Source organism: Pollicipes pollicipes, unplaced genomic scaffold, assembly GCF_011947565.3.
Source record: "Pollicipes pollicipes isolate AB1234 unplaced genomic scaffold, Ppol_2.1 Scaffold_7262;HRSCAF=8765_pilon_pilon_pilon, whole genome shotgun sequence".
In the NCBI taxonomy this organism is placed as follows: domain Eukaryota; kingdom Metazoa; phylum Arthropoda; class Thecostraca; order Pollicipedomorpha; family Pollicipedidae; genus Pollicipes; species Pollicipes pollicipes.
The window spans coordinates 16,690,164-16,716,137 of NW_023597055.1; the positions used below are offsets into that span (position 1 = coordinate 16,690,164).

General features: G+C 54.9%; 2 protein-coding genes across 2 annotated transcripts; one reads left to right on the forward strand and one right to left on the reverse strand.

Moving 5' to 3' along the window:
• Positions 1-512: 512 nt before the first annotated feature.
• LOC119113502 (DNA ligase 1) lies at positions 513-18,750 on the reverse strand. Its single transcript, XM_037237807.1, has 21 exons — positions 18,575-18,750; positions 18,118-18,163; positions 17,622-17,690; positions 17,301-17,411; positions 16,490-16,635; positions 15,402-15,974; positions 14,320-14,470; positions 13,419-13,591; positions 12,543-12,766; positions 12,072-12,200; positions 10,990-11,003; positions 10,174-10,298; positions 9,099-9,291; positions 8,154-8,244; positions 7,599-7,727; positions 6,852-6,939; positions 6,236-6,358; positions 3,197-3,309; positions 2,803-2,931; positions 2,123-2,308; positions 513-1,179 (listed from the first exon to the last, which is right to left on the reverse strand). The coding sequence occupies exons 2-21, from the start codon at positions 18,135-18,137 to the stop codon at positions 1,129-1,131; spliced, it is 2,838 nt and encodes a 945-aa protein (XP_037093702.1). The 5' UTR covers positions 18,138-18,163; positions 18,575-18,750; the 3' UTR covers positions 513-1,128.
• Positions 18,751-19,064: 314 nt separating this feature from the next.
• On the forward strand, positions 19,065-25,173 carry LOC119113886 (UDP-GlcNAc:betaGal beta-1,3-N-acetylglucosaminyltransferase-like protein 1). Its single transcript, XM_037238119.1, is given in 9 exon segments — positions 19,065-19,203; positions 19,731-19,941; positions 20,258-20,322; positions 20,727-20,792; positions 22,221-22,384; positions 22,998-23,079; positions 23,082-23,152; positions 23,584-23,719; positions 24,427-25,173. Coding segments are annotated over 9 exon segments (1,029 nt in total). The 5' UTR covers positions 19,065-19,194; the 3' UTR covers positions 24,652-25,173.
• The last annotated feature ends 801 nt before the right edge of the window (positions 25,174-25,974 follow it).

Sequence of the window (25,974 nt, forward strand, 5' to 3'; positions counted from 1 at the left end):
CGACTTGTGGAGAGTGTGATGCCACCGAGGTATGCAGGCGTCGCTATGGCTGGTGATGGTTGTTGAGGTCTGTCACCTCGTAGATGGTGCGGCGAATTCTGAACGGTTGCCAGCCGACATCACAGAGAAGATCGCTGAAACGTGATCTAGTATGTGCGCGTGTTGCCAGGCGATCGATTTTGAGATGCGAGCGCTCCAGTCTCATGTCGACTAGCGTGAAATGGAACCGAAGATATTACAGTAGTCAACGCTGTCCGGATAGACTACTGTGATGTATGCAAGACGTGATGCGATGGGCCAAGGATATATCTTGTCGATCGTATTCAACGTCAGCGTGGCAAATACCTTGTCACAGTATGTAGGGAACCTAGTGACTTGTCGATTTTGCTTAATAATTCACTAATACGACCATGAAGCGGCATGTTTAATGAAAACGTTACGCCCGAGTGCTCGTGGCTTTTCATGACATTATTGACAGGCCACAAACCCAGTCGGCGCAATGAAATAACAGCGATAACAAACATCACGTGTATTTCAAAGAACCATGTCCGAAAACCAACACGCGACGGCGGCCATCGCGTCATTCATTTCACACCAGTCAGGCGTCAATTAAAACGAATTACAAAACGACTTCAACACGCGCAGAAGCATCGCTTGTACACCGCTTGTAGCCCGAGCCCGTGCGGCCGGCCGGTCCCAGGGCCGACTGCAGCACGTCCGAGAGACCCTGCACGGCTGCGTCCCAGTGTCCGGCCACAGCAGGCCCGCCTATCGGGGCTGAGTGCCTGCGACGGCGGTGCTCACGCGGCCCGGCTAGACGAGGCGACTCAGGTACCGGACCGGGCGACGTCACCCTGGCAGGCGCCGCCTCTGTCACAGCACCGCAGCGCAGGCCAGGAGACATCCCCCGCACGCGCCGCCTCTGTCACGGCATCGCAGCGCAGGCCCGTCACATTGCCGTGACACAGCTCTAGGCACACTCCCGTGACGCTACGCCGTCACGGCCGCGTCACGGTGTGCTGGCGGGGCTTCGTCACCTCCGTGACGGGCGGGGAGCCGCCACACGGTTGTTGGTCGCGGCAGTCTCGTGGAAGGAGACCAACCTCTCCCGCCGGACTTCGCCGCGGCCTAGTAGAACTCCTCTTCGTCAGCCGCCTTGCTGGACGTCTGGTTTTTCACCTGTGAAAGCCGCGTAATAGTTGGAACATGGCGACGCGCGACTGTACGCGTGTCACGAGGTCTTCCGGCACAAAGTACACGGCATATGATTGTGTGCAGTTTGCAGTTCAAATTCATATCACAAATGCAATGGCACCATACTTTGCGCGCTCCCGCGCGTTAAGTGCTAACCCCGACATGGGTTGAACGCGCAACCTTCTGAGCTGGAATCAGACGCGCTACCTGGAGACGCGCTGCCTGAAGACGCGCTACCTGGAGACGCGCTACCTGGAGACGCACTACCTGGATTCAGATACGCTACCTACAGTCAGACACGCTACCTGGAATCAGACGCGCTGCCTGGAGTTGGACGCACTACCGCTGCGCCGTGGACCCGATCCTTGACGTTAGTCTGAGCATTTCGTCTAACACAGATCGTCTGCCGGGATCTTTACTTAGGGTGTGAGAGCCACCAACGTACACCAGACGTGACAATACTAAACTCACAGGTGTGTCTACGAGGCTGTGGGCTGAGGATATGTCCCCTACAGCTTTCAGAAAGTGAGGTTTTGCGCCCTCCAATTTTGCCCGTAGCATGCTCGTTTTTCACGCTTTCCCATTCTAAATATCATTGTCAGGACAGGTTGACCCTTCCAGATTCCAGTATTTCGCAATCCCGACCTCAGTTTCTCCTCACAACCTCCTAGACGTAGCTACACCCATGCTAAGCCCGACCCTGGCACCACCCCACACGAGTGACAGCCGCCACCGGTCCAAAGCTGGTAGCACCCGGCGCACTGCCTATCCGAGCGCCGGCGCCCGCTTCGACGCCTTCAACATCGCCGGCTCCGCACCTTCAGTACCGAACGTCCGTATCTGGCACCGATCCCATGCCCGCCATCGCCAGCCCAGGCTCATCCGTTCCCGGCGGGCGGGGATAACACGGGCGGGCAGCCTGCCGTACCTGGTCCTGGCTGTTGTACATGTCGGCGATCTGCTGCGCGGAGGTGGCCTGCTCTGGCGTCTTGTCGTCGCGCACGCGCAGAAAGCGCGGGAAGCGCAGCGAAATGCCGCGCTCCGGGTCAACGATGCCCAGCGCGGCCTTGTGCACGGGTGAGATGGAGAGGTCGGCGCACTTGATCTCCCACACCTGTCGACCAGGCAGAAGTCATTGACCCGGGCGAGTCCACGACACGGGAGGGGGGGGGGGGGGGCAGCATCTACCAGCCGGGTTTCCAAAGCTGGTGTCGACGATCCCGAGATTGTTTCGATGTCTTGCGAAAAAGCGACTGTGGTTCTTGTGTACGCTCTTGTAAGAGATCGCACTGGGGGCCAGAACTCGAAGCTTGGGACAACTGCGTTAAGGACCAGAGCTCGAAGCTTGGGACACTGCGTTGGGAACCAGAGCCTGAAGCTAGGGACAACTGCGTCTCCCAATGCCCAAGACGAACATCACAATTAAGAACTGAGGCAAACGTCCAACATCTGACTCCAACGCTCCCCACTTTCGCGACACAGAACGCATGCGGCCGACCCATCCCGTTGCTGCGGCCTTCTTATCCCCAACGAAACGAAACTTCAGCCACCGCATGAGCGGGCGTCCAAGCCTGCGCCGCGCGTAAGCCAGCCAGCAACGGTGCGAACCTGAGCGGCGTCGAACCAGTGGTCGGGCTCGATTGAGTACCGGTAGTAAGACTTGGGAGCGTCGATCTTGTGGTCCTTGAAGAAGGCAGAGTGCTTCTGGAGGTCCTCCTCCGAGAACCCGGTGCCGATCTGAGGACAGGCCGATGACGTCGACAACGGAGATGGGACCGCTTCAAGGTAAAGGGCTTTAAAGAGGACAGCAAACCGGGACGTAAAACAATAACCGCGCACGCCACTGGCAAATTACGCGTTGTAAAATACTCACTGTTGAAAGCAAAAACTTGTAAAACTTGTTAAATATTCCCCGTAACACAGCATACTACTTCCACGCCAGCTCGCTTCCATTCCGACACGGACATCCACCCATGCCGGTGGCCGGTGCCTGCTGCCGTACCTTGCAGATGCTCTGAAACTCCTCGTTGTCGGGGTCGTAGCAGGCGAGCAGGAAGCCCCCGTAGCCGCCCGTTCGCTTGCCTTTGCCGAGGAAGCCGCCGAGCACCACCACGTCTGCCGCGTACACGAGGCCGGGGGTCAGGGCCAAGGTCACCAGGGTCTGAGCCGGCCGGGATAGGGTCAGTCGGGGCCAGGGTCTGTCAGGATCAGGATCGGAGTCAGCCAGGGTTGGTCAGGTCAGGGTCGGTCAGCGTCAGGGTCTGTCAGGATCAGGATCGGAGTTAGCCAGGGCCGGTCAGGGTCAGGGTAGGTCAGGGTCAGGGTAGGTCAGGGTCAGGGTCGGTCAGGGTCAGGGTCGGTCAGGGTCAGGCTCGGTCAGCGTCAGGGTCGGTCATGGTTGTGATTGGTCATGATCAAGGTCAGCCAAGGTCGAATCGGCCAAGGTCAGGTCAGCCAGGGTCGGTCCGGGTCAGGGTCGAGCGCGATCGGACTGGGCGGCGTCGAAGGCCTCGGACCCAGAACTGGACATAGTGAGCACTGCTACAGCGGCAAGGCTCGTTACCGATAACGTTAGACAACATCACATATCGATTGCACAACAGGCGTAGATGGCGCAGACAGCCGACACCGCGTCCTAACCTTGGAAAACGGCAAGGACGGGGGCGAGAACACTGCCGCAAACATGCTATCGAAGGCCATACGACGGAATGAAGGAATGCTGCACCCAAAATTAACTCCGGTGAACCTGTAATTATAATTAACTGAAGCGACTGTGATGCGCGCGACAGGAGTATTAAACAGCCTCCGAGCGTCCACATAGCCAAGCCATTACAGGCACAATGCCAAAGTTGGGATGATGCTAACGTAGGCTCCTCTGCGCTGCCCGCCCAGCTGTGGGGAAGCCTCTCACTGGCTGCTCATTCTCCGGTGACGATGACAACACGGCAGCCTGCGGCACGACATCCCCCTGTTTCTGACAGCAGGACCCGCTGTAACGGCGCCACGTGCGCGGCCAACATTACCGAGTGGGTCGCCGCTAGGTGGCGAGAACGAGCGCTGCGGCGTGCGGTACTTATAGATGGTGTTGTTTGATAACGATATGCGAGTGTCTAGCTGTTGGCAGTGTTTATGGTGGATAATGCTAAGGTGTTCAACGTATCAATTGGCTGATTGCTTAGAACGTAAAGCTTGTCTGCTGACAACAGAACGCAATTCATCCTCGGGGGAGAGGTGGCGGTAGTGTAGTGGTTAACGGTCTGCGTTAACCACTGCACGTCTGGGAGGACCAGAGGTACGGGGTTCGGTTCCCCGCGGTGCCCGCCCTTCCTGCCTAGGGATGAGAGGCAGGCGGCGTCATATAGTCATCAGCAGCTGAGTGCGTCGTAAAGCCCCAATGACATGACATGACGTCGTCCTCGGGGAAGGTCACCGCCGTCCGTTGGTTGTCTGCGCAGGCTGCTGAGACGTGATGTTGTAATATACCGCGTAGCCTGACAACGGCACTCGACTGTTCGTGATACGTCGCTCCCTAAGGAAGCATTTCCCGTCTGTCAGTTCCGCGTCGGCATCACGTTGACGCCGACACCGACGTTTCCGACCGGATCAGCACAGCCGCCGCGGGAGTGCCGGCCGCTCGGCCCCACCGACCGGCTGACAGCCGTGATCCTGAGATACCACCTCACGTGCCGGTGTCTGAGCAGGGGTTTGGATCACCAGCCGAGGACAATTGTCAGGGCATCTGCTGCCACCCTTCCCTATCGTCGCAGAAGATGGTGACAAGCGCAACGCTGCTGCCACTGGATAACTAGCGCCGGCGCCTGGCGATTGTCTCCCATCGCACTGAGAAAATCGTGTGTCCCACGCGGTCAAAGCATGCAAACTGTCCGTGCGCTCTTGCTTCCCAGCAGCGCGACACCGGCTTCGAACTAGCGAAAGCGGGTGATCCTTGCTTTGTCATTGCGCCACCGTGCGCCATGACGTCACCTTCAACAAGGTTGTTACGGGCCATGCGTCTCGGTCGCCTTCTGGCATCGTGCCGTAGGGACCCCCCTCAGCAGCGTATCCCACCCGAAACTCCACCTGGTCCACCATCCGGCCTGCTGTCTTTGCAGAACATGACGCGCGCGGCAAGTGTGCGCACACGAAACACGCCGAGTTTCTTGTGATTTACGAACGTTCAAAAAGTCGGCATGCTTCGACGACGATTGGGGCTGTCCCACGCGCAGAAGGTCGAGATCCCATTGCACCCGCGCGGCATACTCTGATGCTCTACGGGTCACACGTCGGAATCGGCGGCCACCGCCACGTTGTGACCACTTCTTGTGAATTCCGGCACGCCGGGAAGGTCCGGCGCCATCTTGCGCCACTGTTCAACTCACATTTCGCATTTCTTCATTGTGTGGAGCGCTGCGACGCGCGTTACGATCGGGTGTGTCTAAGCGTGTTCAAATTGAGGTATGGGTTTTGTGGCATTGTGGAAGTGGGAGGGGCTCCCTAGCCTGCCTGTGGATAGGCGACAGTAAGAAAAACACGCACGTGACGCCCGCGTGCCCAATTGAATGCCGCATCAAAGCGATGCCGACATACAGGCAACTGCTAGCGTCGCGACCAACAGAAGACCGCAGCGTTCCAATATTCGGCCACTTAGGTGGTGGGGATGTCGATGTTTTCATGCTTTAACAACCCGGCTTTGGGCTCACTGCCTGTGGTCCCTTCCCTTGCTCAGAATCGGCCAATCAGCATCGGACCGGGCGGCCGTCAACCAGTATCTGCGCGCCTCAGGATTGACAAATTAGCTGAGTAGATCAAATATCTCGGTCGGGGTCACAGGGCAACGGATTAACGTCGACGAATTGCGTGCGTGGCTGCCGGAGAGCCGGGATTCTGGTAGCATGCATTCATATTGACTCCCTGCTCATCCTACTGGACGAATTTTGGAACGCTGGGCGACCGGCATGAAACCGGACACGAGTTTCCCAGAGCCACGAGCGCCGGTCTCCCCGGGTCCCTCTCCCAGGAGCCCCGGTCTCCCTCCGCCTACCGATCGTGTCGCCCACACCGTCCAGATAGTCCTTCTTGAGCTTGAGCCAGTTGCGCGACCGTTTGGCGATCTCGTACGTGGCGTCTCTGTCCAGCGTCTTGACCATCAGGCCCTCGCAGTTGCCTGCCGATGCGAGGCGAGGTGAAGTCTCTGACGTCATGATAACGTGATGTCGGATGTGAACGGACGCGGTCACAGGATCTCCACCTTCGATAGTTTGCAAGTTCCGTGGATACGCCACCGGTTCAGCAGCGCGCGGTCACAAGTTCTCGACCCTCGACAATTTACAAGTTCCGTGGATACGCCACCGGCCCAGCAGCGCGCGGTCACAAGTTCTCGACCCTCGATAGTTTACAAGTTCCGTGGATACGCCACCGGTTCAGCAGCGCGCGGTCAGCTGATAGGCAGTTATGCGGTCAAACCACGTGCAAAGTTAACCTAACAAACGATCGGTGCACACGCGCTGAACACATTCCGCTGGTTCCATGCATGCCAACAACTGCGTTTTTTCTGATCGCTGTAACATTGATGACTAAGAACTGCTCATTCACTTTGTCCAAGGAGAACGCAACACCGCAGAACACACGAAAACATCGGAAAGGACATGACAACTCACCTTTCACAGACTCATCCAAAAACTCAGCTATGTCTTCCACATTGGTTGAGTCCATGCTCTTGGCAAACGTGAATTGACCCTCCACCTCCTGGAGCATGAAGAAATGGTCATCCTCTCGGCTTACATGCTAAGACAATACTGCTCTGATGTGAGGACATTTCATCAGTATGCCATAGAAAGCTGCTGGCGCAATAGATGCCCTGGATCGCATCGTATCAGTACTGCCCCTACAAAACGGAAACGCACACATTGGATTTTGTCCACACCAAGCTCCATAGACATACAAGGACATATCAGTTAGAGAACAAATACCATTCATCCGAAAGAGAGTAAATATTTGACACTTCTTGAAAAGGTTACATGTCAATACCCTTTCGCGGCGAAAACAATCGTCGCTTCTGCCAGACACCTGTATTTTACGGTGGTCTGGGCGCACTCTGGGACGGGGTTATGAAGAAAGCGGCCAAACCCGCGACAGGCGACTCCATAATGTCAAAAATGCACACCACTCCCTGCCCAGAATCGGACGGACAAAACATAACAGAGGTATTTGGCTCCACCGAGAAGCCATCAGTAGATAAACATACATAGGCAAATTAACAGACCGATACTGGCCTGTGAAGGGAACCCAAAACGCCCACAACACTCGTTAGATTATAGCACTACTTCATGGTTTCCAATATTCGCACATGCAGTCCGGACTATCCGGAGGCACTTGTAGCCCGTACACCACGGGAGTGAAATGACCTTGAAGCTGTTGCGTAGCCTCTCTCTCCTGTGCTCGAACGACTGGGTGACGAGGGACTCCCCGTTGAGGAACAGTAAGTCGAACGCGAACACGCACACCTGCACCTTGATCTCCGACGAGCCGGCGTCCTGGCGGTCACATCGCGAAACTTTGGTCACTCCGGCCACCGCCGTGTGCCGCTCGGCCGGTTCAGGAAACGATGTAGTACAACACAACGCCGTGGGTGCGATTTGGACGAATCGGGGTGGCAAGTCACACCGCCTAATGCAGTGTTACGCAGAACGATGGACCATAGACTTTTCAGCCAACGACCAGATTGTAGCCAAGCCAGCTATAAACTCCAGACAAAACGGAGCAAAAAACAGTAATCTGGGTCCTGCTGGTATTGCCACTCCGTTGCCAACAAGAATCGCCAATCCGGATATGCTCCAGCGTACGCTCCGATAATCTGGCTGGTCTTGCCGGCCTATGTTATCACGTGCACAACCACAGAAACAATCTACGACAAACCGTGCGCGCCGCCACTTCAGCGGAGCGGGATGGAGGTGTCTCACCTTGCGTTTGCGTGTGCTGAGCACCTGGAACGGCAGGATCTGCTTCTGCTCGGTGTCCCACGCCACCGCCTCCGAGTCCAGGATGCACGAGCTGTGCGGACACGGCGCGGACACGTCAGAGGCGGACACGGACAGGGCTCGTCCGCAGCGGATACGGACAGGGCTCGTCCGCGGCGGACACGGACATGGCTCGTCCGCAGCGGACACGGACAGGGTTTGCCCGCAGCGGACACTGGACAGGGCTCGTCCGCAGCGTACACTGGACAGGGCTCGTCCGCAGCGGCCACGGACAGGGCTCGCTCGCAGCGGACACGGGACGAGGCTTGCCGGCAGCGGACACGGGCAGTGCTTGTCCGCAGCGGACATGGAGGACACACGGAGCGCGGTCGTGAAAACGTCGCAAACTCAACCCAAGCACGAGCAGTTTTCACGGCGAAAAACACTTACCTTTGGTTCATCAGCCTTCGAGTGCATCACTCTCATCCAAACTCACAGGCTTGCTTGATACAAAGCGGGATTTCGGTACGCGCAACGACTTAACTGAAAAAAAGCAACCAATTTCAGCCCTGTCCATACAGAAAGCGCCAAACAGTCGCAAAATGAGCGACGTGTCGTCCCGGCTCTACCACTGGTCACGCTCCCAGTTCGAACCATCTCACTCAGCGCATCTCAGAGAACAGCCCCAATCGCTCCCGTTACATTCCCCAGTCGTGTCAGGGCTCCACTCTCAGATTCGAAACCGCGTTATTTGCTGTTCCACTCGCAGTCCAGCTCACGGGCTGCTCACTCCGTTCCATTTTCGCCGCGCCGCCAACCGTTCCTTTCCCGTTCTCAGTGCTGTTCCGCGGTCCCCTACCGTTTGGTCCCCATCCGTCGCAGCGTCCCACCGTGCCTCTCACCCCTCCTATCACAGTGAGCTCCGCCATCGGTGAACGCTGCTCTCACCTGACATCGCCAGTGAGGCAAGCCTTGAAGCGAGAAATGATGTCCGGGTACTTGGTGGTGTTGTCCTCCTGGTTCCGGCTGTAGACATGTATCGAGCCGTCCTCCAGCAGGTGAATTTGCGCGCGCTCGCCGTCGTACTTGTACTCGCAGGTGAACTGGGCGCCCTCGAACCGCGACAGCACCTCCGACACGCCTGGGGCGGCGGCGTCGGTCAGGTATTGAAGAGGTCACGGATTCACGGGCGCCACGTCGGAAGGGAAACGAAACATGTTTTACGCTGTTGTCGTGGGGTTTGCAAACATTGCAAGCGTGGCGCCACGTTGCAGTGACTCGGTCAATGTCCCTCAAAACATAAGCAAACCGAAATATTGCCAACGCGAATAACGATTCACAAAAAACCGCTGGGGAAACCACTGAACCCAAACGAAATCATTGACCCAAAGCAAACCAACACCACCAAAACCAAAACTCCATCGAAGCTTAACGCATTTTATATTGAACGAAACAAAGAACTCAACCACGCAGCAAGCTTTCCAGTCCCACCAAGGACTCGATTAACACGCGCCCGGGTGGCCGGCTAGATACCCTTCGCTAGGGTGGGGGTCAATTTGACCCCCCCCCCTGAGATCTCGAGAACTAAGAAAGCTAGAGATACGAAATTTATGGAGTGTCCTGACCTGTACGTGAACTCACTTAAGCCACAGTTTGAGCTTCCTTGGTCATGAACTTCAGGTCAAATAAGGTCAAACAAGGTCAAATTCCAGGTTGGTCTCCAAAGTGCCCCCAGAACTTAGACAACTGCTTCTAAGCAAAAGGTCGCAAGCCCATTTGAGGTCAGTGACCTTGTTTGACCTTTCGAAGGTCATGGTGACCAAATTCATCCAACACTGCTCTGAGCTTTGCATTGAATAAGCGACAAACATTACGCTAGACAGTATGTTCCTAAAACAAAATGTCGACCCAGGTCGTCTTAGGTCAATGACCTGTTCTGACCTCTAAGACGTCAATGGAAGATGCGCCCTGCTAGAAGATGCTACCTACCCCTGCTGGGTGGGCCAGCACAACCCCTACCTACCCTTGGTGGGGTGGGCCAGCATGGGCTTGAGCGGCACACCGGCCCGGATGCGGCAGTGTTCGGGCAGCTTCTGCAGTCCGTGCTCCAGCAGCACCGGCACGATCTCGTCATAGGTCGGGCACTCGCTGCAACACGGGTCACGTGACCGGCCGCACTGAGGGCGTTCGGTGTCGGGGCCATTCAGCCACACGCGTCGAGCTCTGTAGGGGGCTGCGCTCGCGTCTGACCGGCTGTTCAGCTTCTTTTAATCACACCCTCAGGCTTTTCAAGCCGCCTCGCGCACGCAATCGCGTTATCCGACTCCTTTCCTACCACGAAGGGTGGTTCAACTGCACAGGTGAAGACAGTGAGGCTCTTTTCACGACAAGTTTCGGAGAAACGGCGCGGTCAACTCCTCAAGAGCAGCCGAGCCGCGGAGGAGAGCAAAATCCCGTGCTGACCCAGACCCCCTGGGTTCTGATGGTCACGAGATGGGGCCCGGTCAACTCGACATGGCTCTGCTATGTTCATGCGAACAGCTGCCCCATCTCCAAAGTCGCTAGGCGTCACCTCGTGAACACAGCCCATCAACTCAGACCACCCTACCCTCACACAGCGGCGGGAATGTTACCGTTGGGGTCCTGGACCTATAACCTCCCCCAAGGAACCATGAGGCAGGCACGCTCCCCCGCGCCCTACTGACCAGTAGACGGTTCTTGAGCACCAGCGCCGCCTACTCCACCTTGGCCTTGGCCTTCTCGGCGGCTGACAGGCCCGGCCAGTGGCGTCCAAGCTGCTCGGCTGGTCGAGGCTGTTCCGGCTGCGTCTATCACGCACGCCTGGGCCAGTGCCTGGTGGGAGGAGGGAGGGGATGGTCATCAAGCACGCCTGGGGCCAGTGCCTGGTGGGAGGAGGGAGGGGATGTCATCACTCACGCCTGGACCATTACCGGGGTGGCAGGAGAAGGGGAGGGTCAATCACGCAACGTCTGGGCCACTCCTTGTGGGAGGAGGAGGGGGGGTCACTCACGCACGCCTGGACCAGTACCGGTTGGAGGAGGGGGAGGAGGAGGGGAGGTCATCACGCACGCCTGGGCCAGCCTGGTGGGAGGAGAGGGGAGGGTCATCACGCACGTGGGCCAGCGCCTGGTGGGAGGAGGGAGAGGGGGTCATCACGCACGCCTGGGCCAGTACCTGGTGGGAGGAGGAGGGGATGGTCATCACGCACGCCTGGACCAGTACCTGGTGGGAGAGAGAGGGGAGGGTCATCACGCACGCTGGGCCAGCGCCTGGTGGGAGGAGGGAGGGGAGGGTCATCACGCACGCCTGGACCAGTACCTGGTGGGAGGAGGGAGGGGTGGTCATCACGCACGCCTGGACCAGTACCTGGTGGGAGGAGAGGGGGGGTCATCACGCACGCCTGGGCCAGCGCCTGGTGGGAGGAGAGAGGGGATGGTCATCACGCACGCCTGGGCCAGCGCCTGGTGGGAGGAGGGAGGGGAGGGTCATCACGCACGCCTGGGCCAGCGCCTGGTGGGAGGGGGGAAGGGGGGGGGGCCTCAGTCACCACACAGGTCTGGTGAAAGACGAGGCGTTCATCAGCCGTCACTCGGCCTGTTCACATGGAGGGGCGTCATCGTACATCCAAAAGAAAGCTTGTTTCGGCCTTTTTTGCCGATGGGCTGCTCATACAACCACGGCAGTTAAATCTCCGTCGTGTCACCATCCTCAGTAAGCAGACGGGCGGCAGTAAGCACACACGTGACGCCGACTGTCACCGCAAGCATACACCAAGGCACGTCACCGTGCCAAGCCAACCGAGAAGCGCTGGTTGCCATGGGTACCTGACCCGCTAACGCGCACGTCACCGTGGTTTCACGCGGTTCTGCCCGTCGGGGAAGCGAGCGTTGCCATGGATACCTGAAGGGCTGACTGCTCGGCCAGGCCGATCCTGAGCTTGCCACTCAGGGAGCGGACGATGAAGCGTGTCTCGGCGTGCCGGCAGGCCACCATCAACGACTGCATCTTCTCCACCTTCTTGTTCATCGCCTGTAGCACCAACGGCCGTTTTAGCGAACCACACTCCCGGATCATCAAGTCATCGCTGTCATAAGGTCTCACAATTCTGGGGTCGCAAACTGTATGAGATGTAAGATCCTAAGTTTCATGTGCGAAAACTGGTTTGTCCTCTCAGTTCACAATTGACGTATGGCTAAGAAAACACGTACCCGGCCAGTACATGCTGGTAGTGACATGCAGTCTGAACGCGAACTAGCTGCGCTCAACATCACTGTCACCCATGCACGATTCTGTCCCTCCGGACCTCACCCATACCCGCGAACCCACCTCACCCCGACCTCCCCCTCCTCAGCCCTCGGCCTCTCTCCTCACCGCGTGCCCGGTCATCTCGGCGATCTGGCACAGCGCGCGGAACACGCCGGCCACGGTGAGCGGCGCCGGCCGGAACATCAGCCTCTGGCGGGTCTTGCTGGCCTCGGCCACCAGGCCCAGATCGCCGCGCTCGCCCGCCTCGGCGCGCACCTTGTCCACGGTTCGGCCCGTGGACAGCGCCACCGCCTTCGTGATGGCGCCCTCGCCGATGCCGAGCTCGATGCCTGGTGGGAGGGGGAGGGGCGGGGTCAATGTGGAGGGTTCAGAGTTCGTCCATTCCCGCTCAATGCCTGATGGGAGGCAGGGGGGGGGGGGGGGGACATGAGAGGTTAGTGTGGTGAGTTCAGGGTGCGCCCAGCCCAGCTCGATGCCTGGTGGGAGGGGGAGGGGAGAGGGGGGCGGGGGTCAGCGTGAAGAGTTCAGGGTTCGTCCAGCCCAGCTCGACGCGTGAGGGTGCGGGGTCAAGGAAAAGGTCAATATGTGGAGGGCTCGGAGTTCGTCAGATAGCGGACAGGTTGCCCTCCCTTTGTGACCATATGCCAGTGACGCCGTGAAGGACAAACTGGCCACTGAGCCTATTGTGACAGCGTGCTGTGCGAATGGCCCATGCAACGCATCTGCGACTACGACTGGACTAGAGTTGAGAGGGGCAGTGCTACAGCAATAGCTCGTAAACAACTGCCACAAATACCCCACGGTGGTACCAAAGTGATGACACAACACTAGACAAACAAGGCCAGACCAAGCCATTGCGACAGTCAAACATAACACTTCACCGACTACAACACACCACCGCGTCACCAGCGCCGCCGCGGCAGCACCAATCTAACCCCGCTCGCGGCCCGCAGCGAAGCGCTGCCGGCAGCGCCCACTGACCATGGTAAGCGGGCGCCAGCCGGTTGAGGCACAGATACACGGAGGGCAGCAGGTCGTCTGGACTGAGCGCCACCACCGAGCGCAGGTAGTTGCAGAGGATGTCGATCATCTTGAGGCGCGCGCTGGTACTCTCGATCAGCTCGAACGTGCGCGCCAGCGCCAGGTACGGCACCCTGCGACCGCGCCGGTGGTCAGCGGCGACTACAATCCGACGGGATCAGGGACGGACGGCATCACGTGGATCAGGTGGTCTGGGCCGGGGGTGACGGCTGCCAGATGTGAGCGGGGGGTACGGTGCCCTGCGGTGCAGAAGGTTGTCCGGAGAGGTCACCGCGGGATGGCTGGCAGCGCCCGGCGGGACGCAGGCCGTTGAGGGAGCGGGGGAGTCGAGCACGTCCGCGACAAAGCAGGCGACAGGTTGACTAAGTCAGCAGCAGCCTCTGAGGGACCCAAAGGGGACAACAAGAGGCCATGCGGAAACCCGTTGCCTCTCACGTGCCGCAAAAATCGGCATTTGATCCTACGACATTCACCGCTCTCACAGAAATTTAACCAAATACTCGCTTTCTCGCATCGCATTGAGACCGGGGTCCTCCACTCTAAAAGCATGCCGTGTACATGCTAACCTTGCCACCCACAGGATCCGAACTGTGTGATAACGTGGGGATACCGATGTCCCAGCCTGATAACCACAGTTCTCGTAATTTCTCAACGTCACGATACGCCGAGCCAGCGGAGGCTTTTCCTCCACGTTGGGGAAACGCGACGGCTTGGATGGGTCCTAGGAAGTGGTGATGTACTGCGAAAGACTACATTTTTGCATCCGTTACTCAAGTTGTGTTCATCTAAAGAGGAGGTATTCGCAACGCCGCTATTTATAACTCTCAAGCCCACAACTCACTTTTGCCCGGCATTCCATATCGCGTCTTTCACCGGGTGATACTTCTTTTTCGACGGGTCGTACTCGTTACCGTCGGTCTTGGCTTGGCCGTTCGAATCTGACTTGTTCGAAAGGCCGAATATTCCAGTCATTGGCCCCTCCTTTTTCACGTCTGGAAAAGTGGGCCGCATGAGTAAATGCAAGATGCACGACAGGGTCACGAATAGCACAGTTCAGGCCTGTTACCAACTGAGCAGTGAAGGGATGAGAAGACACGCGCGGCACGGTCAGGACAGGAGTGCGGCCTCCCAGCTGCGTCACGAGGGTCGGGCAGGTACATGGAGCTGGGTAAGAATCGTTACCTCCACGCAGAAAACCAGGTTATTCGATATCATTATTCAGATACATAAAAAGCAACAGACATGAGGAGCTTTTTAAGGTTCAATCCGGACCTTTTGAACGGATGGATTTTTGGGATCACAGCTTATGCCAATTGCTGCTTGTTAAGCGAACAATGACCCCCACCATCCGGTTCTGCAATTCCAGTTAAACGGCAGGAACTTGGTGCCGATATTTTAACGTGTCGCATGGCTCGGCACGGTCCTTGCTGCCCTCAGACGTCACTAGAACCCTAGCCTGGCCGCTGCCACCGGCCGCAGGCCATACGTGTTAAACGTAAATGGCGAGCACCTAAAGCGACTCGAACACACCCCGCCACGGGTGAACGGGTCAGAAGGCAGGCGCTCTAACCAGCTAAGGCAACGGGTTGGCTATCATAAAATTTCCTGACGTCGTAAGATAACACCACAAGTGGTGAAAAATCGCCGAAAATGGGAGCAATAACCGCCAGGACGGCACCGATAAACGACACGCGACGATTGCCCTTTTCCCACACCATTTTTCGAAGATGAAATTTTTCCCAGACACAGCACATACATGCAAAGGCGAGACAAATTTGTCCACAAACATGATGCAAGGCCATGCGTTGTCGCCATCTTAACCTGTTTATCAGCACCACACTCTAGGGCTGGTATGACAGCGACCGTAAGACATGGCAACAATAGCCGAAACGGCGGTAAGCAGTGCATGTAAAGGCATCTCACCTTTTGAGCCCTTGGATTTGGTTGTTGCATCCTCGTCATCAGCCTCTTCACGCTTCACTGCCGCTTCCTGTTTCACTTCTGCCGGCTGCTCGGCCTCCGGGCCGGCCCCGTCCCCCTCGGCCGCTTCGTCCTCCTCGCTAGCCGAACCGGAACACCGCTCCTTCTTGTTCCTCGTGCCGGCGTCACTGTCACTTTTCCGCTTCCTCCCCTTTGCCTCGCTCTTTCCTTTCACCTCTGTCTTCCCCTTGCCCCCCGCCTTCCCCTTCCCGACCGCCTTTGCCTTCGTCGCCCGGCCACCGGGCTTCGAAGTCTTGCTGTCGCCGTCACCGTCCTTGTCATTCAGCCGACGGCTAGAGGAAACGGTCGAGTCGGACGGCAGCGGCTTCGACGTCTCCTTCGGGGAGGCTTTCGGAGACAAAGAGGCGGCGTCCTCGGCGTCAGGCTCAGGACTGGAGGACTTGGCCTGCTCGTCGCGGTCAGCAGTGGCCGTCTTGGGACTTGTGGACTTCATCTTCCCCAGAAGGCTCTTCTGCTTGGCCTCCGTGGACACGCTACCAACGGCACTCTTCCTCGCTGCGAACATATGTGCGGTGAGGTGTCATTTGGATGCCAGCATTCCAACCCAGTAGGGGCTAACTAATGAAGTCCTGCATGTGGAAAGTGGGTGTGTTCACTCTTGGGTTTTTAGTATGCTTGAGGAAGACAACATGGACAGCCGTATGTACATGAGAACCGCCTGTTTCTTTACCGATCAAATCGACAACTTATATCGATAGCGTCCCGAGCCACCCTGACTTAACGTCCACCGTTAACTGACGAACACCGACAAATTGTAGAGAACAAACCAACAACTCCATGAGTGATGACCATACAATTCAAACTGAAACTAGTACGAAGGCCCACAGACCCGGCCGGAGCCCTCCCCCCCCCCCCCCCCCCCCTCCGCCGGGTAAGAGATATCCCCTCCCCCTCAGCTCTCACGCGATTCTCAGCGCGGTCCCAAGTTGCCGCCAGAAACCCTCCTTGGCACACAGACTGTGTCCCATCAACATATCGTCTTCCATTCATACAGGATTGCTGGCCCTCACCGGTCTTCCGGAGCGGTGCCTTGCCGTTTTTCGCGGCGGAGACCGGCGGGGAGGACTCCTGCTTGACAGGGGCCGCAGCTTCGGTTTTGACCTGCTTCTTGGGGGAGCCGTTCCTGGCTTGGCCATCTCCGTCGCTCTTCATTGGACTGCAGGAGAGTCCAAACACAGTCCATAAGCTACTTTACCATTGGTGGCACTTTGCAGAGAAGCTTATGGTATCACAGTAGCTGAATGTAACAAGTCCAAGATCCACACACACATGTCATAATGGCAGCACATACTACTCTAGACAATGGATGGTTAACAAACTAATAAAGCAGTGCATACAAGCACAAGAGCCATCAACACACACAACTGTTGCCAATACCATGCAGTGGAGGTGGTGTTGGATACACCCACAAACATTCCACAAACATACATGTCATGTGTTTTTCCTGTGCATTGAGCCTGGCAGGTGAATCATCAAACAAAACATGCCAATGGAAGCATAGACAGGACATGGTATAGCCTGAGATTCCCCCCCCCCCCCCCCCCCAGCAACAGCACAAGGTACAATAACATGGCTGGTGAACTCAACCAGTGATGAGGCCAATATACTAGCACCACTCTTGGACAGCTGTGAGTGCAAACAGAAGGGTGACAGTGAGAGTGAGGATACAGATGTATAAAGTGAACAGAACATGTGGCTCAGGCCAGACTGGTTTTCAAAGGTCTGGGGGGCATCTCCTGTATGTGCTTGGTCCATTGTCAGTGTGGCAAGAAGCTGGAAACTTTTTGGCTCAGTCAAGGCTACAGCTATCTCCACACTAACCTTCTTTCCCCCTCTGAGTCGCTTTCAATCATCGGCCTGCGTTTCCTGATCTGTTTGATGGGTGAATCACCATCTGGTTCATCAGACAAATTTCCATCCTTGCACTGCTTCCTGAATGAGACAGCAGAAATGGTCAGACACCTGGCATGAGCTAGCTGTGGCCAAAGCCCAGGTCTCAGCCTGTAGGTGATAGCAAGGTTCTGTAACCTAAGATGTCCAGTCAAGCATCGGCACAGTGCCCTTCCAGCCATAGGAGAGTCTTGGATGAAGAACGGCACACTCATGTGCCTAATCTTCAATATGGTTTTCCAAGTGACTTACTTCTCTGGTGTTTTAGACTGGCTTTTCTCAACATTGTCTGGTTTCTTGGCCTTTGGAGAGAAGAATGATCTGAAAAGTGATAAGTTTCATCAAGAACTTCTCAGACACAGCACAGTATTTACCTTTCCAGCCATGAGGACAATGCCCAGAACTTGTTAAACTTCTGTTTGCCCCTCTCATCACAGTTATGACTCATAAGCTTGAATTATACTATTTCAGCTACAAACACTTGCCACATAAATGACACTTTCACATTCAACCTACAAAGACATAGAATATCCCTATTGAAAGAATGTCCATTTTAAAGAAAACCACATCAAATGTCAAGAAATCTGCAATGTAGTACTGCAGCAGAATACATAGCTTGTATAAGAGCTGTGACCATGCAAGCCATGTGGGCTGAATGACATATTTTCATAACTTATCATCAACATTTGAGATCTTGCCACAGCTTGCGCAGAGAACACAGCTGCAGATAGCAAAGGAGAATGCTCACGTGATTGATCGCTGTGACATTTCCTGAATGTATGCTGAGCAGAGACCTGAAAAAGCCATCCATTAGTTCCAGCAGTCATTGAGTCATGGCCTGTCATGGGGGCTCCAAGATGCATCAACATGAGTCACACAGCTGGTCAAGGCCAGTCATTCATCCTAAAATTCATTTACTCCACATTTCAGATTAAATAAATTCATATGTATCAGGTATAATGTCCACTAGTTTGCAATGAGGACAAAGAAGATGAAGAGGTAAAACAGCAACTGTAAAAACTACAAGTGTTCACAGATGTACCAGTGCACTCACCATTCAATGCACACCTGAAACTGGTATTGAATAGAACACTGTAGATCACATTGCCAGACGCCTATATCACACCCGTGCGCTGATGCTCGCGCGTAAGTGACATACGAACCATCATTAACAAATGTGTGCACCAAATTGACGAATCGCTCACCTAACACGTATCCCCAACAACTCGGACACCCCAGCAATATCACACTGAGCCAGCAAGAGGCACCTATTTCAAACTGCGCGGCAAAGACAATGATGATATTTTTTATTATGTGAGAAAATTAATTCCTCATCCCCTTTGGTACGCCTCCACCCACAACACGAAATGGTCCTACGCAACACGAGTGCGCCAAAGAGAACGCGCGCCAAAACCTTAGCATGAATAAATTTGCCACCAACCAGTGGTAAACCCCGAGAATATCTACAATTTCTATGGTATGACACTTGTTGTTAGAATAGATTATCAAAACCGTCACAATATATTTCAATTCTTCCGTTTAAGTTACATTTCGCTTCATCCTAGATTTTCTCCTTTGTATCTACACAAGAACATGTATATATTTATACACCTTGAAATAAGATGCATCATAGCGCGATAGCGACAAAATAGAGCTGCAGTCACCAGTGCTTACATGATCGAGGCGGACGAGACCACGGAATTCTTGAGATCGCCTTGCTGCCAGTAGTTATTATTTGGTAGCGGATTAGGGTTTACTGGGCTGGCACTGTAGTCATTTGCAATGGTATTAGGTACTGCTGGCTGTGGCATAAGAACATTCAAGCATGGATGTCGTAAGTGATACTGATTTTTTTTTTACTGATCGATGTGGCCACGGCGTTGTATCATTATACTTCATAAGGCAAAACCATGGTATCTCACTGTCCTGCAGTTGTAGAACTTAGTTGCAGAGTTGGGCTTTTGGGTGGGTGAGACTGAGGTTAAGCAGATACTTGTTAGCGAAAGTGTGTAATGTCATGCCTTACATGAATAACTTTCTGCCATTTCATTTATAATTCATCTGGTGGTAGCCATGTTAACTGCTTTGCATTGGCTTTATGTTGTAATATATCAGATGTAAAAAAGGCATATTTTTAGCATGAGTCTTTTTACTCACCAGTATCCTTGCAATTTTCTTTGGCTTTGATAGACTGTGGCTCTAGTCATGCACATTTTCTGATTAATGCTAACAGTGTTATGCGCATATGAAACTTATCAAATCATGAAAAGGTTTTTTGTAAATGTAAAAAGTTGTGCTTTTTGTGTTTTTTAGTCACAGTTCCATACATTTCCTTATGTAAGAACTTCTTTGTGCTTTCAGAGCATCATTTTGCCCATCCACAATGCTGAGAAGTGGCTCTCTGCATGCCTCCAGTCAGTGCTCAGCCAAGACCATAGCCTGAGAGCTGAACTCTCAGCATATCTTGATGGCTGCACAGACCAGTCTGAAGCCATCCTGGAGCAGTTCAGGGCCTCCCTGACAGACAAGGGCTATGCCTTGGTGGTCTCTAGTGGCACACCAGCAATGGGAGGTATACATAAAAAGAAGCTGACAAGCACTTGACTTTGAAGATGGAGGTGGTTTGACATACTTTAAATATTCATAAAGAAATATTGAAGCTGCTTGTATGTGTGTGTGTGTGTGCACATGCCTGCATGTGTGCATGCGTGCATACATGTGTCATTGCATTGTCTAGTTTTCCTTTACCTACACTGAAACACACTTGTCTCTGCTCATGTGTTTTGGGCTGTGGCAGATTTGTACCTCATGATATAATTTTTTTTTGTTTTCAGTTTCAAACCACTTAGTCTTTATTTTGTAGACTAATTTTGTCACTTTGCTTTCAGTGGGTTATGCAAAAAACCAGGCTGTTGCTCAAAGCTCTGGGAATTTTTTGTGCTTTCTTGACTCTGTAAGTACCATCAAAGAGCATGGTAAGGACCACATAAGTGACTTTGCATTAAGCAAGCCTATCCTTTAATAAGGAGTTCATGCAATCACACACAGACCACATACATGGGTATTAATGCATTAATTATGTTTAAATGATCCACATCATTGTCTTACAAACATGTAAATAACATAGAGTGTGGAAAGCAATATCCAGCACATGCAATGGAAAATGAGCCATTGGTGGGGAAGTCATCATGCTAACCATCACAGATAGTTTTAAATGTGCAGGATTTTTGGCAGCACTCCAATCCCACTCACACAAAATCACAGCAGTCAGCTGTGAAGTCATTGGTAGTGTTAGCGCCGTTGGCCGTGACTTGCGCGCCCGCCGGCGCCCTCCGCTAATCCGGGCCTGGCCGACAGGATGACGTCATGCGGCCGTGCCGGGTACGCTGTCAGCACCTGGCGGCGCTCCGCAGTCCGGATGCGGTGAGTAGATGGCGCTGGTCTGCCCACCGGCCAGGCTCGTCCTATGCAATATTGTGTGTGGGTGCGCGTGCCAGTTGGGGGCGTGTCGGAGTGCTGGATGGTGCAACAAGGCTGGAGGAAGGTGACCATTGATTGGTAGTTAAGGTGTGTCATATTGCTGGATGACTGGGAACTTGCGACACCAGCTTGTACCCGCAACGAGACTAGAGCAAGGTGGCCGCTGATTGTTTTTTTTTTAAATTTGGTCCGAATCCTTTGAATGGATGGATTTCTGGGATCAGCGCTCACGCTAAGCAGTGCTTGTTGTGTGAGCCGTGACCCCCACCATCCGATCGCGCAGTTCCAGGCAACGGCAGAATTTAGTGGCGAAAGCTTAACGTGCCGTAATGCTCGGCACGGTCCGTCCTGCCCCCTGACGTCAACTGACCTTTAGCGCGACCGCTGCCACCGGCCACAGGCCATACCTGCCAAGGGCAAATAGCGAGCGCCCTAAAGCGACTCGAACCCATCCCGCCACGGATGAGTGGGTCGGAATGCAGACGCTCTAACCAACTGAGCCACCGGGACGGGCAAAGGTGTGTTTAAAGTTGTTATTTAAGGTGTGTCAGTGCTGGATGTCTCGGAGCTTGTGACACCAGTTCGTACCCGCAACGAGGCTGGAGCAAGGTGACTGCTGATTGGCTGTTTTCTATTGATACTCTTGACTTTTACACTGTGGCATCTGGCATACCTTTTTGAATTCTTTGTACGCGCAGCCGGCGCCATTTTCCCCATCCAAGTCAAGGGCATCCCGGACAGGACTCAGCAAAGGGTTGAATGTGAACGCATGATACACAAAGATCACTTGTGCAACACGCGATGTAATACGCAATCGCTGTGATTTGATGGCGCGTCCGAAAGATCCGAATGTTCTCATCGTCTTCTTATTCTATATGCCAAAGTTTGCATGATATAGTTACCGCATACGAAATGCTCTTACCGTCTCACCAGTGTAACGGTATGAGCCAAACAGTGAAATGTGGAGAACGTTACCTTTTTCGCTGTGCATTCATCAACCCTCGCTGCTCGGGAATGTCTGATGTGGTATAATGGTGAGAACCTCAGAGCCGCCGGTAACTAGCCTGGGGGCTCCCAGAATGATTCAGACAAGGTATCAACATTACTACTGAGACAGTTGTTCACACTTCTGTCTTCGCCTGGTGCGTTGGCGTTGCGTGTGCGTTGTGCGTTGCGATGCCATGATAGCACGGGTACTGTCAACGGTGTCACCATGTTCATGCTAACACCAGACGCGGAGGGAGGTCCAAACAACTTCCTTCCGTAGATAGCCCGATATTATGCAAGCTGACACCATATGACTTGCGATGGAGAGGTGGCGGCAAGAGTGCCCGCCGCACGCACAGATGGCAGCACTGTCCTGCCCCTCAGATCATCGGCGGCCGGTTCGTTCGTGATCCGGCCGGCTCCACGGAGCGCTACACCCGCTGGGCCAACGCGCTCGACCGCCGTCAGCTGACGCAGCAGGTGGTGACGTCACACGGCCCTACGGTCATCATGCCCACGTGGTACTGCAGCCGCGCGGTGTACGACCGGTGAGCGGCATGGGGGGGGGGGGGGGGGGGCGGTTTGACGTTACCTGGCCTGGTGTGACGTCGGCATGGCGTCACGTGTGTGACGCTGTGACGCCACGTGTGGACGTCATTGAGGCTGGTCCAGACTGGGGCTGTTTTGGGCGCCATTTTAACAGCTGTCACACAGCTTGATATATATATATATATATATATATATATATATATATATATATATATATATATATGATAAAATCATGTTTAAGCTTCACTTCCCTAGGGACACGATCATAGATATTCACTTTGGTAACTGACCATAGAGAAACCATGTAAGTGGAAGGCTGTAGCACCTGAACCTGTGGTGTTACCAATGTGTGTGCCACATGTCCGTTGATGGAACGCTGAAAGTTTTTGCAGTCCTCGCCTCCCACCCCTTGGCTAATCTGGACATACGGGCGTTTGTTACCAGGAGACACTTGACATGTTGCTCTTGCTCCTGGTTGACTCAGTCTATCTTGTTCTTACTCAGGCACGTCATCTCAGTGTGAAAATATTTGTCAGATGAAACGATGATGTGTGCTGTTCCATCTCGCCAACCTCGTATGGAGACACTCTATGGCATGCTGTCATTTGCCAGCGTTGGCGGGTTCGACGAGTCTGGCCGCGGCACGCCCGAGGACTTGATCTTCTTCTACCGACACCTAGATGGCGGTGGTGGTGGGTGGCGCGGGTCGACGAGGAGGTTCTCGTGTATCGTTATCACCCAGACGCCGCCACCTTCTCCATACATGAGTGAGAGCCTGGGCACCCTCATGCACGGTATGGCTCGTCTGTGGCCGAAAGGGGATCGGAGGAGCCGCTGATGTGATCCAGAGCTTCCGCCAGTTGTTAGCCAAAGTCGATGAGCACCGTGGTATCCCACTTCGAGCGCGCGGTTGCCTACGTCCACCTTCTGAAATGCGTGCCCGAAGCCGCCCCTGAGGACAATCACTGGTGGCTGTTTTCCACTAAGATGGCAGCGAAATGTTGAAACGACCGTCCACGTGTCGTCAGCTTGATCGGCGTGTCTTACACAAGGCGTTGCTCTGTGGAGGCCCCCACAGCCGTGCCTTAGACAAGGCGTTAGCGGACCCCTTTGAGGAGGCCTCCACACTCGCGTGGTGACCCGGCGGCTCTTGCGCTGAGGTGACGTCACAGCCCCGTGGCGTCTGGCCGTCCGGCAGGGACACCATATGGCAGCTGCGCGTGGAGCGCCTCTGCCGCCACTGGCTACTCTCCTGGCCCGCCTTCACCATCTGGAACGGTGGGAAGCAAGGCCGAAAGCTGTACCGCAGTCTGCCGGCCGAGTACAGGGACAAGGTCGGTGGCAACCGTGGTCAGATGGCCTCGCTTTGTAAGCGTCACGAGACTGTGGAGTCGGTTGTTTTACAGGGCGGCGACATCGCCGATCATCGCCGTCGGCGCCTCATTTTCAGCTGCAATTGGGCTGTGGGGGCTCGCCTTAAAGCTTGCTAAGCGTGCTGGAGCCGTCTTAGCGCCGATTGTCCGGCGCGAATGCCGCGTGTTCGGCGTTGGTCAGCTGCCGGCGGGGTTGGTCAGCTGCCGTCGCTCTTGCTGTGGCCGTTGTTTTGCACTGATTGTTTCGAACTTCGACGTCGATTGGGCGTGCGAGCGTACGGCGAGCTCTGAAGTGTGCATTCGTTGTTTGGCGCGTGTCTCGCGGACATTCAGCATTGCCGCGTGGCTTAGGACGCCACCGCGCTCTACCAGTCACTGGCGTATATGTTGTTTGATGGAGCGGGCATGCGCGTTCACGTGTGCCATTCTCATCCGCCTCCTTTGCGGAATTGCGGGACTCCGACGATAGGGGGATACAAACATCTGTTTCACGGTCGTCTGTGCATACTTCCTCCTCATGTTGTTCATAGTCCAATGTTATATGGTTCATAGTTTGAGTCGCCATGTTGTTTATATGTGTTGGCCACGGAACAATCCTGCAACGAATGTCTCCGGTGCTCCTCGAATATTAGTAGTTTCCTCTCACGCTGCGTCCGCTTTCACTGCAGGTTGCGGCCTTCTGTGACGTGGATGATCGGAAGATCAAGCAAGGCGTTTATGTTTACGAGAACAGCGATCTCACCCCGAAGCCTCGTGTGCCCATCCTGCACTTCAGCAAGGCTCAGAAGCCCTTCGTGATCTGCGTCAAAATGGACCTTACGGGCGGCCAGTTTGAGGCGAACCTGGGTAGCCTCAGGCTGGAGGAGGGCAAGGACTACGTGATGTTTAGCTGACCGATTGACTGGACGTGTGACGAGGTCTTGTGGCCATGCCTCCGGCCGCTTGGGTCAAAGTGCCCAGATCTTCACGGGCGGCCAATGACGTCATGTGATAGCTCTCGACACTCCCGTTGTGATTTGTCGTCGTAACACAACAAGCCCGCCTCAGCTGTGTTCGGCCCTTGGAATCAGCTAACTACAGGATGATCACCCTTTCAAGGAAGTATATAGATCGATGGCGGTGCGTTGCTTGAATCCGTGTCAGATGGTGCCTACGCACGTGTTGCCGCTATGTGTGACTGCATTATGCAACAAGGGGGTGAGGCGCGTTCGTGTTCGTAGTCGTGATCCATCCACCGGTACGCCAATGCTGTTGCTCGCCCTGTACTTTGGAGGCCGTTGGTGGCGGGTCTTGGGCGAGCTGACGCCGGCTAGCGTGGCGGAATGCTAACGACGCATGCGGGTGTCCCACCCACTTCAACGGCTTCCGTCAGTCACGACCGTCGTCGTTAGAGTTCAGTAGCACAAGCGAATAAAGAGGAGTCACGTGCTCTGACCTCTGAGAAGGAGCAGCCGAGTGAGCGGCGATGTGACTGCACGCGTATGGGCGTGCTGACGAGATTTGGTGCTGAAGAACGCATCGGCTAGAATGGTCAACGAACATACGCCCGACCTTGCCCCCAATGCTCCGTCGGACCAGGCCTTAAACGCCAGCGGCCCTCGGGATGTGGTTTAAGCCGATCTCACTAGAAATTTTCGATGCTTGAAACCAACGCCGGCGCTGGTTGGGGTGAGCTGCAATCCCCTTGCTGGGCGCTTTTTGTGATTCGGGTGATGAATTGGAACTACGTGTCGCCATGGGTTTCATGTTGTGTCTAGAAGCTCAGAGCATGGTCAGTGCGTCCACCGTTCAAGCAGAGGTACGCCGCATTGTCTTTGGAGCGGCAGAGCATCGTGTTTGGCACACGCGCGGTTACCGTCCTTTTTCACCTTGCAAGAGCGACGCCGAGTGGTGCTGGCGTGACCCGGGAGTGCCGACAGTCCTCCCCCCCCCCCCATTCATTAACATGGCATGTCAAGCGTCAATAGGGGTATGTGGGTACGATACGGCGTGCTAATTCATCATGGTTTACAGCGTGCACTCAAGGTGGACTCTCAACGACATATGCTAGAAGAAATGGCGATTCAGTCGCCGTGCACAATCATACACGCTACCAGAGGGCCGGGTTGTGTATTGAAAATTCAACCGTATTGCCAGTATCCAGTCATGGTAGCAGGCATGACAACGTTTTGAGTACATCTTCAAACGCTACCATACCTCATCGTCACAGTGCACGA

Coding starts and splice junctions, on each gene's coding strand:
- LOC119113502 (XM_037237807.1), bottom strand. CDS start 18,137: ATGTCACAGCGATCAATCAC. Junction 13,592..14,319: donor ATATGGAATGCCGGGCAAAA/GTGAGTTGTGGG, acceptor GCGCGGTCGCAG/GGTGCCGTACCTGGCGCTGG. Junction 2,309..2,802: donor ACTGGTTCGACGCCGCTCAG/GTTCGCACCGTT, acceptor CCTGGTCGACAG/GTGTGGGAGATCAAGTGCGC.